Source organism: Malurus melanocephalus, unplaced genomic scaffold, assembly GCF_030028575.1.
Source record: "Malurus melanocephalus ecotype Western Australia unplaced genomic scaffold, MMel_1.1 scaffold_270, whole genome shotgun sequence".
Classification (NCBI taxonomy): Eukaryota; Metazoa; Chordata; class Aves; order Passeriformes; family Maluridae; genus Malurus; species Malurus melanocephalus.
Window position 1 is genome coordinate 496,260 of NW_026623502.1, and position 14,815 is coordinate 511,074.

General features: G+C 39.0%; 1 protein-coding gene across 4 annotated transcripts in view; it reads left to right on the top strand.

Moving 5' to 3' along the window:
- Positions 1–14,815, top strand: part of TRMT9B (tRNA methyltransferase 9B (putative)) — a 111,870-nt gene that overhangs the window by 88,063 nt on the left and 8,992 nt on the right. For 3 of the 4 annotated variants that reach the window (XM_057376123.1, XM_057376122.1, XM_057376124.1), the window contains one exon: positions 13,261–13,415. In XM_057376123.1, the coding sequence (XP_057232106.1) occupies positions 13,261–13,415 (155 nt within the window). Of the gene's footprint in view, positions 1–2,307; positions 2,412–13,260; positions 13,416–14,815 lie in introns of those variants that run through there. The other variant, XM_057376121.1, reaches the window with a different exon arrangement.

The window sequence follows — 14,815 nt, forward strand, 5'->3', positions numbered from 1 at the left end:
AAAAGGTTATCTAAGGGTAAAGGTTCCAGACAGAGCAGGAGACCAATCTCCAAGTGAGAGCTGATAAGGGATGAGCACAAAAGAGRTGCTAGAAAGTAAAGGAATAAATGAATGAGAACACAAGAGGCAACATAATTAGCCAGTCTCACATGCTTGCCACTACATAATTTCAAATGTTCCAAATGGAGCCTGGTATTCTGCAGACAAACTCATAATTTAGTACAGGGTTGCAATTCACATGCAGAAGAGGTTTGAATTAAAGCTTCATGGGCAGCCTTCTGGTTTCCCAACCTCTGGTCATTTAATTTAGTGACCTAAATTCTTTTTAATATAGAAAAAAAAAAATTTTAATGAGGTCTTTTAATTGTTTAGGGAGGACGGGTTGCTACAGGCTGCAATTTGTTATGTAATTGTAGATGCATAGCACCTCAAAGGAAAAGATAGGCTATTTTAATTCTGCCTAAATTTGTATTATGAGACCATGATGAGACCTTAATAAATGTTGGTTTGGTGTTTTTTTTTTTTTTTTTATTTCCTAAAGTGTATTAAGCTACATGACCAACATCTATTTTAAATGCATCAGAAGCAGGACATCCGAAGACAATCTATAGGACTGATACATAATTGTAGTTTTAAGGAATGTCCAGAAAAGATTAGGTGGTAAAGGAAAACGCTGTGTGAATTCACCACAGGAGTTTTATGAGTCTACATTAGAATCTTTTTCCAAGAAGGCTGAATTTGAGGCACTTATTTGAAACTGAAGAGCTTTTAAAATAAATAAATAGTTATGTCAACAAATAACATGGACCAGGTGGTATTCATACTTGAGGAATTTTACCTGAAGGAAGTCAGAGGCCTATATGGCATCATCTTCCAAAAAAAAGATATCAGAAAGAGTTTGGGAATGGCTGACACTAATCTGTCTGCATCAATTTAGCTGACACTACATTACAGAATTAAATTAGCAGATGTACATGGAAGCATGGAATAACAGGGACAAGTCAACACAGTGTTTGCAAAGGACATTAATGTCTTGCAGAGTCAAAGCTCTTTGAAGGTTTAAGGTTAGTTATTATCTACCTGTTGAATACCATCATGATGGAGACCAAGAGTTTCATCATTACTCCATTACTTCGTTACATTTAACAGAGTATCAGGYTGATGGGTTTTCAGTATAGTTATTCTCATCTTCTCATAATCTTCCCCTGAATCTTTTAGTTCAGGTGGGATTGTCAAAATAAAGGGAATGCATGTTCTTGAGTAATTTTGTCAGTTTTGAAAATCCCATCAATACACAATCATGTTCCTCGTAATCCTGTCACCAGKTACCTTCAAAGCTGATTTGAGCAAAAGACTACCTGTAAGAGTAAACAGTTCAATACCTTCAGTACTTTGTGCAATGTTGTGTATTGTTTCATCGCATTCTTCTTTATCTGTAATCTCTTATACATAATTTATAAGGTGTTGAGACAGGACTATCTCTTTAGCTCATGTTTATAGTGCGGAGTGTATCGGGGTCCTGGTGCATGGCTGTGGTTTTGTGTACTTATCTAATAAACTCCTTTAGGTATATGAAAGTATGGCAGAAGCAATCTGCCATTTTTAGACTGCTTTAATAGGAATCAGTGCGGGAGAAAGGGAAGAAAAAATTATTCACTCTCAGGGGTCACGGGATGGGAAGACTTGCAGACAGGACCTGGTCACAAAGGTTAGCTTTGCGCTTAACCTTTAAATGAGCCAGGGCTAATCCTCCTTGGCCGCTTTTGCCATCGGCAGACAGCACGGCTCCCATCAACCTCCGTTTAGAGGAGCTCGGGGACCCTGCTGCTCTCCACAGCAGCTCCCCACTCCCTGGACGGAGCATCCCACCGCCACCATCATCACCACCGGCACCACCCTCCTCGCAGCAGACGCCCAAGGGCTGRGACAAGACGGCGAGGAGAAGAGTTAACAGCGAACTGATAACCCGGCCCTTTTTTCTCTTTCCCCGCCTCCTCGTGGCAGCGGGGAAGTGAGGGCTCGGGACGCGCCGCCCGGGGGTGGCCCCGGCGGAGAGGTGCGGGGAGGGCTCCCCTTCGCACCCTCCGCCGGGGTCCCCGCGGCCCGGCCCGGCCCGGCTCGGCAGGGCACAGCTCGGCACGGCACGGCACGGCACGGCACGGCTCGGCACAGCACAGCTGGGCTCGGCTGGCACGGCACGGCTCGGCACGGCTCGGCACGGCACGGCTCGGCACAGCACAGCTCGGCACGGCTCGGCACTGCACAGCTCGGCACGGCACGGCTCGGCTCGGCTCGGCTCGGCTCGGCACAGCACAGCTCGGCTCGGCTCGGCACGGCCCCGTCCCCCCGCACGGCCGAGCGCGCCCCCGCCCCCCAGGCGGGATGGAGCCGCCGCCGCCCCGCGGGAGCAGGTGAGCAGCGCGGCGGGGGAACGGGGGATGCGGAGGGCACCCCCTGCGCCCCGCCTGGCCTGGGGCCAAGGAAAAAGGCACCGGTGGGGAAAGCGCAAAAAACCCCACCCCAGCCTCAAAGCAGCCCCTCCAAAAAAGCGTCGTGGTACATTTTTGCAAATTGACACGATCCTCTTAGAAACGCTGTCCGCAGAGCCGGGAGTCGCCCCTGCGGCGCACACCCACCCCGGGAGGGAAGGATTTKGACATTTAACTATTTTTTTTGCACACGTGTGGTGTGTGTGCCCCCCTCCCTTCATCCCCCGTGTCACATTTTAATTGATGGGAGCCGCGGGCTGCAGAGCTGAGAGCTAGCGTGATGCTGGGGCTGAATTCGGTGTAGCAGTTGGGGAGGGGAGTTTTTACGAAAAAACTGGTGGTGGTGGGGGGAATTTGTCACAGAAATAGTAAGCTTCTTCGTGCTCGCCTGATTAGTTAAAAATTAAGTACGCGCTGTGCACTGGCAGACAGTCCTAAGCAATGACCTGGAGCAGTCCTAAGCCGTAATAGTTCATAATTATTTTCTTACTTTCCTAGAAAATTCGAAATACTGAGGTATTGCCTCCACATAGAGCTCTCAGCATTGCAGAGCGTTCGCTGCTTAATGAATGTTTGTGAAGGGTTTTTCATTCCCGCTGAGCATCAGTGGGAGCAGCCAGAGCTCAGGGAGTCAGCTCACCCGCGCCTCTTCTTTTGCAAAGAATTTCTTGCAGAATTACTCCAGCAGCCCTGCTGTGTTGACATAGTGCACAGGATGACATTCCTTGCTGATATAGTTGCTTGATGAAGCATGCTACTGGATTTTGATTTTGTGCATGAAACTCAAGAAAGAGATAAGAAAAACATTCGGCAGCCTCTCCATGATCAACGGAACKGGTCCTCTCAGGACTTTGTCATGCRCCTTAATGGWCATCAGGAGGGTTGGCTTTGTTTCAGTAATTTGTTTTCAGTCTAGTACATCACTAAATTTATTTCAGTAATATATGCTATCTATAGAACAGAGTTTGAAATCAGCCCTGCATCAGGGAATAAACACTTCCCATGCAAACTCTCAGATTTGCAGGTATTCAGCTGTCCATTCTGCTTGGATGAATATAGGACAGTACAAACAGCATGAGGCTTGGTCATGAAAAAATACTATTTGCAAATTCCTGCCTTTAATTATTATTAAGAGGCTACCTGAGCTCTGTAAGATGAGCATGAAGTTGAGCATATGTCCATGTCTTTGCAGTACCAGGATCTCTGTGGGCCAGTTTATAGGTAGTAATGGCAATGGAATACTCCTGTGTGCCAGAAAACCATGGCTTGAGGGCCACATGTCTCTTAAATTTATGAAGATTTTAAAAGATAGAAAAAATATTTCAGACTTCTATATGCTTATGAGAAAAAGAAGAGTCAAGACACTAGTACTTTAAAAATTATGCATGTACCCTCACAAATGGACATAGAAATATCAACTGAATGACTGGGAGAAAAAGAGTCAAACTATTGAAAAAAAAAGATAGATACTTGCATCATAGCCAGGCTTTATGTAACTGATTTAAACTCTTGTGACACAGAATCCTGGCTGATTTTCTTTTCCTAAGAAAAATTTAAACAGAACACAGTTGGACCAAATGCACTGTGTAATTTGGTTTGTGTTTTGCTGTTGAAAAATGTTCCATTTTGAAGAAAACTTTACATTCATATCAACATGCAATAATTACAGAAAAATTAATTATTTGTGGCCCAAATTTCTTCTAAGATAATATTTCTTTTGATGCTCCAGATACTAATACTGTAGGTATTAACTTTTGTTCCCCRTCATGCAATTATTTCCTTATTTTAAGAAACAAAATTTTACCTAAAAAGGCTGTGGCATTAAGGTATTTTCCAAATGGAGAACTTTAGTAATGTTTATATGAAATTTCAGCTCCCTCAGGGACCTTTTCCTTTCCGTGCTGATGAGGAAAAACTGTGTTGTGTAAAGGCTTTTCTTGGCTTTAAAGTAGAGGGCTTAGAAATACCAAGTTATGTAAAAAGGTATCATTCATATAAATCAGTGTAATGAGTTTAAAAGGAAACRGTCTTTCAGTGAAGTTCTGGTGATTTATAAAAATGAAGCATCTTTTCTGGGGATTTTAATTATGGGACAACTAGGCCTTCACAGTGCTTAGTCTACCACTGGAAGAAGCTGTTGTGACAGACACTTTACAGAGGGTTGTGCTTCAACCTTTTAGTAACAACATAATGCAGTTTTTCTAAGTCTAAATCTGAATCCTGATAGGATTACTGTTATGTCTTCAGGAGCTTTTGTCAGCTTTACAAGCACCCAGGTACTATTAGAGAGCCCTAGCCTTAAAGACATATGAGACACCTTTTCTTTTTCAAGAAAGCAAATATAAATACATGACTTCCTATAACTAGAAACTGCCAAAAGAAAAAGTGTATCAGTCAGAGTTTTTGGTTTTGTAGGATAACAAAAATGTCATACTGGATTTGCTTTGATTCTTGTGGTCATCCACTGAGGTTCACTTTATGACCTRGTACTGTCTGTCACAAGATCTGTGCTTCTTTTAAAACTGTGTTTGACAAGGGTGCTGAACACTGAAAATACTTGTAYATGAATATTTTAAGATAGGAAATTATATGTTCAGTTGTAATAAACATGATAATCAAGASTAGTTTATAAAATGTATAAAGAGAAACCACTTAGTAGTTCTGTAATTACTGTAATTGATTCTACAGCATTTTATATTTCAYCTTGAGATCAAAGGTAACCGTTGGCAGCCTCCATTTGAGATCCTACTTGATAATGTGCTACTTATCTTTCTGTCGCTAAGATTTTAGCAGAAGATGTATTTTCAGGTAATTGAATGTCTTATGTCAGTTTGTACATCATCTTAAATGGGGAGGTTTTGTATGTTACACCAAGTACCATGTAAGTGCCAACAGTGATGAGCTCTAGGAGTGGAAAAAGAAAGGAGAATTATATTGCATAAATTAAAACTAATCCAACTGAAAATAGTACTCTAAATGCAAACCCAGAGTATGAGGAAGCAGAAGAAATTTAGAAAACCATCATTCTAGAACTGTAGAATGACATTCAGGGATCAAATACTGCTGTGAATGTATTTTGGACTGAAGAATCAAGACATATGGAGAGGATACAGAGAATGTCAACAATACTTGTAAAAGACCACCTTGACTGATTGATCAGGGAGGATGAAAAGTACTAAACATTTAATGCTCACTTAACTGCTGGAAAATAAGGAGAGGAGACATGATATGCATGAATACAAATGTTTGAGAGATACAGTGACCAAGGAGGAAAAATAGCTGCATTTAAAGTAGATTGGCATGGCCAGGGGCTTTGAGACACAGATGCAGGGCACAGAGTATTTCCTGATGGGTGTCGGGATTTTACATTTAACCCCATTGATGGAGGCTCCGCGTCCTACCCAATCTATAGTCATTTCCAGTGCTTTTCTGTTCTTTTGTTTAAAATGCCCCATCTGTATCCTCCTTGTTATTGCTTCAGTCACTATCTTTTGTCTAACCTTCAATTTTGGTAAACAGGTTTTTCCCTTCACTTTGCCACAGCCTTTCTTGTATGAGAAGGKGGTCCTCTCTCTTCCTGGACAAACACTTTGAAACAAATTTCTTTCCCCAGAGTTTATTTGATTTCTGATATTTTGGAGATATACAATATCTCATAATTGTTCTCTCCTGTGTTATTTTTGCTTGAAATTGAACATAATGCTCAAGCTGATATGCCAGCAGTGCTGAATGTGGGAGAAGGAAAATTTTATGTAACATGTGAGTAGCTGCCCTATTTCTGTAGGCTGATCCTGATTTTGTTTTTGGGTTGGTTCTTTTTTTGGCAACAGTATATTGCTAAAACCACCATAACACCATAGCATGTATGGTGTTAAATTTGTGAAGTGGTATCGGGACCAGATCTACTTCCCTAGAACTGCTGCCAGTTATCCCATCCTGCCTCCTTCAGTCTCTTTTTTGTGCAGTTTGTTATTTAAAAGTAATGCTTTGCTTTTGTCTTTTTTGATCAGTTTCAACATTTGAATTTTGATACAGTTATTTGGTTCAGTTGAACCCTGATGGTTTGGTCTGTCTGCAGGTATAATGCTGCTCTCTAATCCATCATGCAGAGAAACTGAGGAGTGTCCAAAGCATATTTCTGGACAGGTTTGCTTAGCGTAATCTTTACAATGTGATAGTCAAATTTGGTAACTACACTCTAAATTTCCTCTTACAAATGGTACCAACCTTCTACTGTAATTTCATCTAAAATAACTGTCCCTAATTTTTTACTCAAATATGATGAGACTAGGGATTGTACATGTTACCCACACTTTCTCAAAATTAATTTCTTGTGGGTCTGAGATGGGCTAATCCAAGACCAGGGTAATCAGTACTATTTGTTAGGCTAGTTGTTTTGAAAACACTGAAATTTAAAGCCCCAACCTATTCTTTCCCTAAGTTCTTAACCCTTTGTCACTGATGTATTGACACCTGGTGGCAATTAATATGAATAGAAAAACCTGAACACTTTGCTCTTCTCAGCACTACTTATTATTAGCCTTTCCTTCCTGYTTAGTAGGCCAAATTTTCCCTAGTCCTCCTTTCTCCTCTAATGTCTGTACAGAGTGTTTCTGTGCGGGATCTGAAGATGCACATCAGTGCACATCCAGCATCACGSGTTTTTGACTGTGTGGGACTTCAGTAGAAGAGACTCTGTGCTGGGAGCCAATTTGTGAGTTTTGATGTGATAATAAAGATGAACAGACACGTAAAGGGACAGTGAAACTTCTGCATGAGTATGTTCCTTCTTTCAGGGTTTTTTAATGGCCAAGGGTCCATGTTTGTGCATTTTCATTTAGCAGAATGTTGCCTGTCTACAGAATGGAGGTTATGTACTTAGTGAAATAAATCTGTTTACAGTGCAACGTTTCAGGTACATAGACTATGACCCTAAATGTGAAACAGCAAGGGGAATATTAAATGATTAACTGATCCAAGAATGTGCAGTGAATAGTACTAGGTTTTGTCTGAACTGGAAAATAAAGCTAACAAAATGAATGTGACAATGAATGGTTGTCATTTTGAGTTACTATAGCTGGGATAAAGTTCTGTGTATTTTAGTAAGAAAAAATACAATCATAGTGAATTTATTTCAGTCAATGGACTTTAAAGTGCTGGTTTCACAGTTAGTGATTCAGATAACAGCGGTTCTTGTCATATGTGTCCCAGCTCTTTATTTTTTGTTTCAGAATTTCTCACATTTTACTGGAGGAAGGGTTTTGAATCAGGATTTCAGCTCAAAAGGGTTTTTGTAATGCTGCACRGACCTCCCCTTGCTCTGATTTCAGACTGTGCATTTTCATGGGATGATAATGGTTCATGCGTGGTTGAAATTAATTACTGGAGCTGTTAGCCTTATGTAAGCAAATCATCTCCTRTTGTATCCTCTTGCTAAACTTTCATCGCAGCTAGTTTAGCTGTTCATGGCAGCATTCCTATTATTTTGTTAATTATCCTTTGTTTACTAATACAGCTGCTTTATGTAATGATTCATATCTGGAAGCCATTTAATGTGTCGGCATAGACCAATTTGTTGTCTGCATTACTGAAACAAGAAATCACTGTCAATCAGAATGGAAGTTGCTGCTATGATTTATAAATTCAATCCAAGGATGAGCAAACTTCTGATAAAAAAAAATCTTAGGTTTGTTTTTGAGAAGGGCTGCAATGACATTTTGCGGTTGGAGGTGAATTGTGTTTTTGCCCTTGCTTGGAAAAAGATACTGTGGTTTATAGGTGACCACTAGGGCTGTACACTTAGTTTTCCATGGCTTCTGTATTTGAACAGAATGATAACAGGTCTGGGAAGTAAACTGGAAGTAGTTCTTGCTGAATAGGTGGTTCTCCCTGTTCTAGAGTTGAAGGGAGTAATGCAAATTGGACTGCCCCACCTTTTACTTAGGTATTAGCAACAGCTACAGTTGCCCATGTTATTGCTGGAGAGCAGGGTATTGAGGATGTAGAGGTGGTCCTTGTGGTTTATCCTGTTCCATTTAAGCCATTAATTAGGCTGTGGCATCAATAGCTGGAGTTGCATGTGTCATCAAGATTTATGTTGCTGTGGCAACAAAGACAGTCACAACTGTACTGAATTTCCTAGATCTCTTCTTCTTACCCAAAATGATACTGAGAATTCCCATCAGTGCATGAATAAGTGTATATCCAAGAGGGGGCCTCATTAATAGGTTGAAATCTTGTGTTCACTCTTGAATTRAGTGAATTCATGCTGCTCATCAAAGGGCTGGAGAAAATAGGCAGTTGCAAGAGAGAAGATAAGGAAGGYCTGTGGCTCAAATTAATCAAGAGCAATTGATTTCAAGACATAGAAGAGTAATGCAGGAAAATTACAGGTCAATGGTTACAGACCATTGACAAAAACTTTGTGACATATATCAGGAATTGTGTTTGGCCTGTATCAGGTATTGTGTTTGGCCTGGATATAAAGGCAAGGAGGAGCTGAAATGATTTTAGAGGTCAGTTTGATGATATATCAAATTAAATACTTGTGCTGCCATAGTGCATGCTAAAGGAGATGGAGGAAGGTGTAATAAACACAAAGAAGATGGAAGATAAGAATCATATGTGACTGGAAGGGGATAACTTGAGGTAGGCAAGGAGGACCACAAGTGATTCTGAACCGCTGGTAAGTGTGTAAAGGTTTTGGTAGACTGTGGGAGAGGCAGTGTTTTTGGACTGACCACTGCCCCCTGTGCTTCAGTGTCAGGGCAACCCAGGCATCTGGGAGCCAGCAAATATTTTGTCTACTTGAGGGTGAGGTATTTAATGCCATTAGTCAACATCATAAATTAAATGCTTTCAGAAAGAAAAGCAAAAATTCAAACACACTCCACTTGCCCGAAAAAATGCCCCAAACATGTTTTTTTTTAAAAAAAAATTGAAATGGGAGTTACTGATTTTAGTTGTTTTCATTTCAAGGTCACTAGCTTAAATGTACTTCTTACTTCAGCAGTGATAGAAAACATCCAAGCAGCATGACTTTTATTAAAGCAGTATCCTTGAAAAATTAATTATCTAAAAGGTTGCAAAATGTTAATGCAAAGGGAAGAAATTAGATTACCTCAGAGTCAGAGAACTTTTACTAAGATATATACCTATGAAAATATATATCAAGTTTATACAATTCCTTTTACCTCCTGGAAAGCTGTAATGTTTTAGGGCTTTTTTTGTTTGGTTGGGCTTTTTTTTTTTTTTAAACAAGGAGGCAAAGCAGCAGTGTAGGAAAGAGTTCAATGGACTATAACCTACTTACTTTCAAACAATATGTTGATATACACAGTTACATGTGATGGACTGGTGATGCATTTCCCTGCAAATTCAGCAGAACTGGCAATTCAGTTTTCATTCAATTTCCTCATTTAATAGATCAGCTGCAGCAAGGGCCTGTTGTCTCATGAGCAAATCACCAGGAAGATGACCAGGAAGCACTGAAAGGGAAGAGAATCCTGCTCTTCAGTTTRATCCAAGCTGCTTGTTTGCAGGAGGTGGACGTTTGTTGAGCTKCATTCACATTTCAGGGTCTTGGCAAAACTTGCTGCAGAGTGACTGAACAGCTCAGTGCCAGTTTCGTGCACACTCCCATCCCTGCTCCTGCATGAGCCTCTGCATGAACCTTTTGACAGGAACAAAAGCACAAGAGAAGAAGAATTGAGCATGGGAAAAGTGTGTCCATGATTAACACCTTCTGCTTCTCTTTGCTGGTCTTAGCAGACAACTTCTGGCAGCTGAAATGAGAACTGGAGCAGATGCTGAAGCYGTGGGATTTCTGGRCAGATTTTCATTACCTACTTTGCGAAACAGACTTTCCAATTATCCTGGAAGTTAAATCCAGAAGTTGGATGAAATGAACATTTCCTACAATTTGCGTCCAACAGAGGCACTGTCTGGTACTTTCAAAACAAAGAAGCTGTAATGGTTGGTTAGGAGAAATAGCAGCATTGAGTTTGGCTTGTAAACTTACCCCAGTTTCTGGGGTTTTTTGGTGACAGCATACTTGTGTGAAAGTGGTACAGCTGCAGGTCAGGGCAGACTCCACAGGTTCCTTGCGTTTTGTAAACATTGAAATGAAGAGGTTAATTGCTAGGACATTTCCCTGCCGTGCTGCAAARTAAAACCTGATAGTATTATGGTTCTCAACTGGAAAGTCAAATTGGCAASTCTGATTTCATTTGTGTGCCTTAATTATCTGCCAAATATAAACAATCAGCAGGAATGGAAATGGTTACAAACTGGTACATGAAATAATTTGTCTTTTAGTATACTACTGTTRTTCTATTATAACAAACTTCTTTTCTCGACAATATTTATTAAGTATATCTAAAAATAATAACCTGTAGTGGAGTACTGTAATACATGGAAGTCTCCAGAATGTCCCATATAGCTGAAGGCTCAGTACCAAATCACAGTGAACAAGAAAGTTAAAGGAAGAGCTTAATGGTCATGTGATGCAATAGGAAACTAAACCAGGTCTCAGTCTGCATTAGAATTCAATGTAGACATTTTAGGAAAATAGAGAAAAAAGGCAGCATTTGGAATTCAGTATGAATGGTTGAAAACATTCTGCATTTTCTGTTTTTTTTTAAGAACTGCAAAGATTGAGCAAAGAGCTGCAAGTGGAAAGACAAAAGAAAGCACTTGGATACACTGAACCACATAGTAACTAAACACGAAATGTAAATTAGAGCAGGGAGCTTCTCAGGCAAGAAAAGAAAAGAAAATGATTGTTAGTCTTTGGAATTACTACTTATAAATAGAGGATTGCTAGGCAGTTGAACAACAAAATAGTGTATGTTTTGAGGCAGAGAAAAAAGACAGCTGGGGACATGACACACCTAATTTGTTTTATTTAAGGGTCAAATAAAAACAAACGAATGGGCTTTTGATGCTAAGGAGTACCTRCTTGAAGTTACTGCAGCTAACCCATTCTGTGTCACAACATACCTTGAAATGGCATTCTGAGAAAAGTTCTGATTGAGTAACTTCTGGCACATGTAATATAATACCAAGTCTGTGTTGCTTCTCTTGTTCAATCTGTTACAGCTTTTCACTCTTCGATGACACTGAAAATGTGCCTATTAGCAACGTACTATGCTGTTTCTGCATTTAATTTTCATGTATATGTGTATATTCACCTGGTGAAAGGTGAGCTAGTGCATCATAAAAGAAAATTGTGAATTGCAGAAAAAAGATTGAAATGTGGTGATATGTGAAGATATGTGAAAATATTGAACATAAATGTTTTGAAGRGAGATATTCATAGATACTACTGTCAGAATAGACTGTGACACTTGTTACAGTTTGTGTCAACTTCTTACATAGTGCCAGTGAAATGGATCAAATCTTACATACTATTCTTAACTAACTTGAAGTAAATTAATTGCTTTTTTCAGTCATTGTGATTAACATCTTTTAAATGAAAAAKATTGTGTTTGCAGGACAGGTCTAGGGCAGATTGTGTCTGTARAGTGGCTGAGGTGACAGCTCACATTATTTATTACACATACATTTTTAAAAATAATATTTTTTTTCATAGATACCGTAATTCCTCATATATTCTCATCTATTTTCTCATACTAATGTATTTCAGTACTAAAAGTCAAGAAGAAAATTTTATTATGATTCCAAAATGTATATYATTTGAAAATCAAGGAAAATAAATTAAAATCTTTGCTTCTGACATTTTCAAATGCAGTCAAAGGAGTCACTTTCATAATTTTATCTTGTTAATATGTTGCTTACTCTATTGGAAACAGGCTTTAATCTCTGTTGAGTTCTTGGACAATTGAATGAGTTCTGTTGTAATAATGGGAAGAAATAATTCCCAAATAAACAGGGAGTTTGAATTACYTTCAAGAATGCCTTAATACTTTGAAACTTAATCTCATCAGCCCTCATCAGATATCCAAACCTGAYCTGATTGGTCCTTGGATGAGAGGATATATTAAGGAAGATTTAAGATTGTGTATGAAGGATTCTGTGTCTGCATCTACTTGGTGTTCTACATGAGCTTAGGAGTAATACCCAAAGTGTAAGAAGATACYACTTCTCGAATCACTGAAGTGAAATATTTTGCTAAGAAGATAGTGGAGTGGGAGTAGGGAAGTGGAGGTTTTGTTTCAGTGAACTCATCACTTTGAGAGGGTTGATAAACCACAAATCATGTGTCATTTAGGGACTTGGTTTCAGGCTTTTTGACCAGGCTGTGTTTCAAGTAACTTATTAGTAGTTTGCCAGCCTACACACATTAGCAACAACAGAAAAGTTGTTTCTTTACATCCTGCTAGATGTTGCATGAAATAATTTGTTACTCCTGTTGGACTGATGTCAYGAGGGCCTTTCCAAGCTAAATGATTCTATGATTCTATTATCATTCTGCACTTCCACTGAATACAGGCTCTCTTTTGAACCAGATAAGCTTTTACTACATTGATGACCTTGGGAATGTGTTTATTATTGAATAGGTATATGCAGTTACATAATGCTTCTCAGGGGAGATGATACAGTCACATTTTTTCATGACTTTCATGAAATAAAATCAGATCCTTTGAGTAGATACTATTTTATAAATATAGCTAACATGGATGTAATAACGGATGTAATAATTTTATGAATGTGAATGTACAAGGTCCTGAATTATGCATACCTATAAAATGTAAAGTCTATTCTYCAACAGTTTGTGTTTAGTTGTACATAGTCTTCATTATGTTTTCAGGATGGAACATGAGGCTACCCAGCTAGAAAAGCAGCACGTGCACAGTGTGTATGAAAACACAGCTGCCTACTTTAGTGATCTGCAGACCAAAGCATGGCCTCGTGTTCGGAACTTCCTGCTGGAGCAAAAGCCTGGAAGTCTCGTTGTTGACATAGGTAAGCCTGTCTTTGATGTGGCATGAAAGATTGTTTATAAATTTTATTAGTTTTTGTGTTAATCATATGTAGCCTTTAGATCAACTGCATTTAGACCTTGTTAAAATTTATTTTAAAATTGTTTTTAAGCCCCAGTGCTAGATGCCATGTACTACTTCTTTTAATTCTTTGGCAGTGTATCAGGTAGACAGTAAATAATTCTTTCCTTTATTTGTGTTGCTCTAAGACTTAATCTATCCTTTTCCCCACCAGCTTAATGGTCTGTCATTCCCCTGGAGCCCTTTAAAAAAATTATGTTAATAGCTCAATTATTTAACATTTCAGTTTATTTACATCTCTAGGTTTGTGTACTACCGGTCTGCAGGTTTTTGGTTTTCATTTGTTCTAAAGCTCCTACTAGCGAGGCTTTTTATGAAGAGAAATCTTCTGATGTGATTGCTATTAAAAATATTTTAAAAAATAAATAAATCTGAGAATCTCCCTGTGATCCTAAATATGGACACCAAAACCTTGTTTTCCTGTTACGGCATTGTSTTCCTTACATATTCCGTATATACCTTGAATTTCTGTTGCTCCTGCAGACTTTCTGGGGGYKTCCAGGTGCTGGTGTGTTTCCTTTRCTGSCATTATGACTTCGATCCTAAACATCATATCATTGTGAAACAAATGCTTGTTTGTACCATTGCATTTTCCTTATTGTTTAAAYTAATAAAATGCTTTTACAGAGCAAGGTTTAACAAATGTGCACAATAAATTATGTATCTGCTTTATCCTGTAAGAGAAAATCATTATTTGAATATGCTGTAGGCCATAATCAGAATATATARTTCTCCTGCTATAGTTGAGCACTACACCAAATATACTTGATTGTTGTTATTTTGAATATGTAGCTATTTTTATGTCTGCACCATTTTCACTACTAATCTCAGGAAATATCCTATGCCATACACAAGTCAGAGTTAAATTGATAMKTCTCAGCCAAAATTATGTCACCTCAATAGAGGTAATTCGAAGCTTAGCTGAAGTTTTTTGAGTCTTTATCAGCAGATATCATAAGTTCTCTGAGGCTTTATCARCAGTGATTGCTGAAAGCTTAAGGTCACCCTGTCGCAGTCTCATCTTGAGAGAAAGTCAATCTCTCACAGCTGCCAATAAGAATTATCTTATTAAGGCTGACAAGGTATCTTATTTTATGAGGTTTAATAAGAGCTACAGGAATCTGACTATTGTGTTTACTTTTGGTATGTGTTTAAGGAGGAGTTGCACTAAAGTGGCACTAGTACCTAGCGGTACTAAAATTTTCAAAATGAGAACTTTAATTGATAATTTTCTTTTCAGTTTAATACTACGGTTTATTAAAATATCATTTTGTCTAGTTACCTTACTATTTTTCACTGATC